At 38.4% G+C, this 2,591-nt stretch overlaps 1 protein-coding gene across 1 annotated transcript; it reads right to left on the bottom strand.

Annotated features, from left to right (window-relative positions):
• Nucleotides 1-878: 878 nt before the first annotated feature.
• On the bottom strand, nt 879-1,394 carry LOC127136453 (uncharacterized). The gene has a single exon (XM_051063007.1). The coding sequence runs from the start codon at nt 1,392-1,394 to the stop codon at nt 879-881; it is 516 nt and encodes a 171-aa protein (XP_050918964.1).
• Between the last annotated feature and the right edge of the window lie 1,197 nt (nt 1,395-2,591).

Genomic DNA, 2,591 nt, shown 5'->3' with positions numbered 1-2,591 from the left:
CTTAAAACACATAGGAGTTTCTCGGTTTCTATCTGTCGTAAGTCTAAGTTAACTATTACAGGTCGCTCGAGTTCAGTGTCTAGGAATTCATACCTTAAATCTTTGGGTAGTGTTTTAAGTTCTAATGCTGGTTTCTTTGGGCAAGGCATATGATTCGGTGTCAGTGCTAGACATTCACTTAAACTGTCATCTTGGTATTCCTCACGCCAATTGTCATCTTCAAAAATATGAGGCATTGGAATTTCAAATATTTTGGAGTATGAAGTTTGTTCATTCTCCATTTCTCTTACACATTCGTCGATGACATCTAGCAGATAACATGTATTTTCTATAGCTGATGCCTTTAAGAATTGTGTCAAAATAAATTCGACTTTTTCTTCACCAACTTCAAATGTTAGCTTGCCTTTCTTTACATCTATAATGGCTTCGACAGTAGATAAGAATGGTCTTCATAATATGATAGGGATATTGGAATCCTCCTTTATGTCCATGATTATGAAATCAGTAGGAATATATAATTGACCTATGCGCACTGGAATGTTCTCTAGCATACCTACGAGAAATTTAACAGAACGATCAGCTAGTTGTACGGACATCTTAGTTGGTCTTAACTCTCCCATTTTAAGCCTTTCGCATATGGACAAGGGCATTAAGCTAATACTGGCTCCTAAGTCACATAAAGCTTTGTCTATGACAAACTTCCCGATTACACAGGGTATGGAGAAACTCCCTGGGTCTTTCAACTTATGAGGCATATTATTTAGAGTTATAGCGCTACACTCAACAGTAAGTGTAACGGTTTCGTTATCCTCGATCTTCTTCTTGTTAGATAAGATCTCCTTAAGAAACTTAGTGTGTGAGGGAATTTGAGTGATAGCTTATATAAAAGGTATTGTGATATTCAATTGTTTCAGAAGCTCTAGAAATTTCTTGAATTTCCCTACACTTTTGGATTTAGCAAATCTTTGAGGATATGGGATATGAGGTTTATACGGTGGTGGAGGCACATATGGTTCTTCTTTCTCTATGGCCTCTTCGTTTTTATTTTCCTTTAGTTCATTTTCCTTCTCAGTTATTTTACCAGGGTCTTGGTGCATGGCTGGATTTTGAAGTCTAGGGTCGGTTGGTCCGTCTAATTCGGTCCCACTTCGTAATGTAATAGCATTTGCATGACCTTTCAGGTTTGGTTGTGGCTGTCCAGGAAATGTACCTGCAGGGGAAGCAGTAGGTGCTTGTTGTTGTACCACTTGCGATATTTGTGTTTCTAACATTTTGTTATGGCTGGCTAAAGCATCTACTTTGTTTGCTAATTGCTTAATTTGCTCATTAGTGTGTCTGTTTTGATTTAGGAAATCCTTATTTGTTTGTTCCTGGGTAACTATGAAGTTTTCCATCATTATTTCAAGGTTTGACTTCCTAGGAGCATTTGGAGCAGTTGTGGCAGCCTTATGATATCCTGGTGGTACAGCAGGTGCTTTGCTAGGTGCATACAATGTGTTATTGGTTTTGTACAAAAAAAATTGAGGGTTCTTCCAACCTGGGTTATAGGTGTTTGAGTAAGGGTTTCCTTGAGCATAATTCACTTGGTCTGTGAAGATTCCTGCCAAAAGTTAACATTCATCGGTAGCATGCTCAGGAACTCCGCATAACTCGTAGTTCGGAGCTACGGCAGTCACTGTGGTTGCAGGTGTTATGGTCAGGTTTTCTATCTTTTGAGTGAGAGCATCTACCTTAACATTGACATGGTCAAGACTGCTTATTTCGTACATACTGCCTTTAGTTGGAGGTTTCTCTATGGAGGTTCTTTCACTTCCCCACTAATAGTGATTATGGGGCATACTTTCGATAAGTTAATAAGCCTCATTGTAGGGTTTATCCATCAGCGCGCCACCCGCGGCAGCGTCTATTGTCAATCTTGTGTTGTATAAGAGACCTTTGTAAAAGGTATGGATGATCAACCACTCTTCTAGACCGTGATGTGGACCAAGCCTCATCATGTCCTTGTATCTCTCCCATATTTCGAAAAGAGATTTGTTGCCTTTTTGTTTAAACCTGTTCATTTGGGCTCTTAGCATGGCCGTCTTACTAGGTCGGAAATATCGTGCTAAGAATTTTTTTTTTAACTCGTTCCACGTAGTGACAGAGTTGGATGGTAGAGACTGGAGCCAAGCACTAGCTCTATCTCTTAATGAGAAAGGGAAAAAACATAATTAAACAAACATAATTATGGAAGATCTATCACTTAATGAGAAAACGGAGCTCTATCTCTTAATGAGAAAAAAAATGTCACTACGTAATACCATAATTACAATCAAAATCAGTTTTTAAAACTAGAATTTCAATAGTCCCCCAATGTGGAAGATCTATCACTTTTTCAATTAAATCTATTCGCTTAAAATTCTAAGAACAAAATTCTGGAAAGAAAAAAAAAGGATCCCTAAAACTGAAGACGGAAATCTTAATTTATACTACAAATTCTTCCCTTGAAAATCTAATAATTGGCGTGAATTTAGGGCGGTTCGTTGAACGAGAAAATGGGGCTTCGTGGTGGGTGCCACATGAGAGTGGCAGGTTCCACTCCTTTTCTTAGT

This window comes from Lathyrus oleraceus, chromosome 4, assembly GCF_024323335.1.
Source record: "Lathyrus oleraceus cultivar Zhongwan6 chromosome 4, CAAS_Psat_ZW6_1.0, whole genome shotgun sequence".
Taxonomy (NCBI): Eukaryota; Viridiplantae; Streptophyta; class Magnoliopsida; order Fabales; family Fabaceae; genus Lathyrus; species Lathyrus oleraceus.
The sequence above is the reverse complement of the archived record's forward strand: the minus strand, read 5'-3'. Positions and strand labels throughout refer to the sequence as shown.

What these genes read in the sequence shown, in the direction of transcription:
- LOC127136453 (XM_051063007.1), bottom strand. Translation starts at nt 1,394, where the DNA reads ATGGAAAACTTCATAGTTACCCAGGAACAAACAAATAAGGATTTCCTA.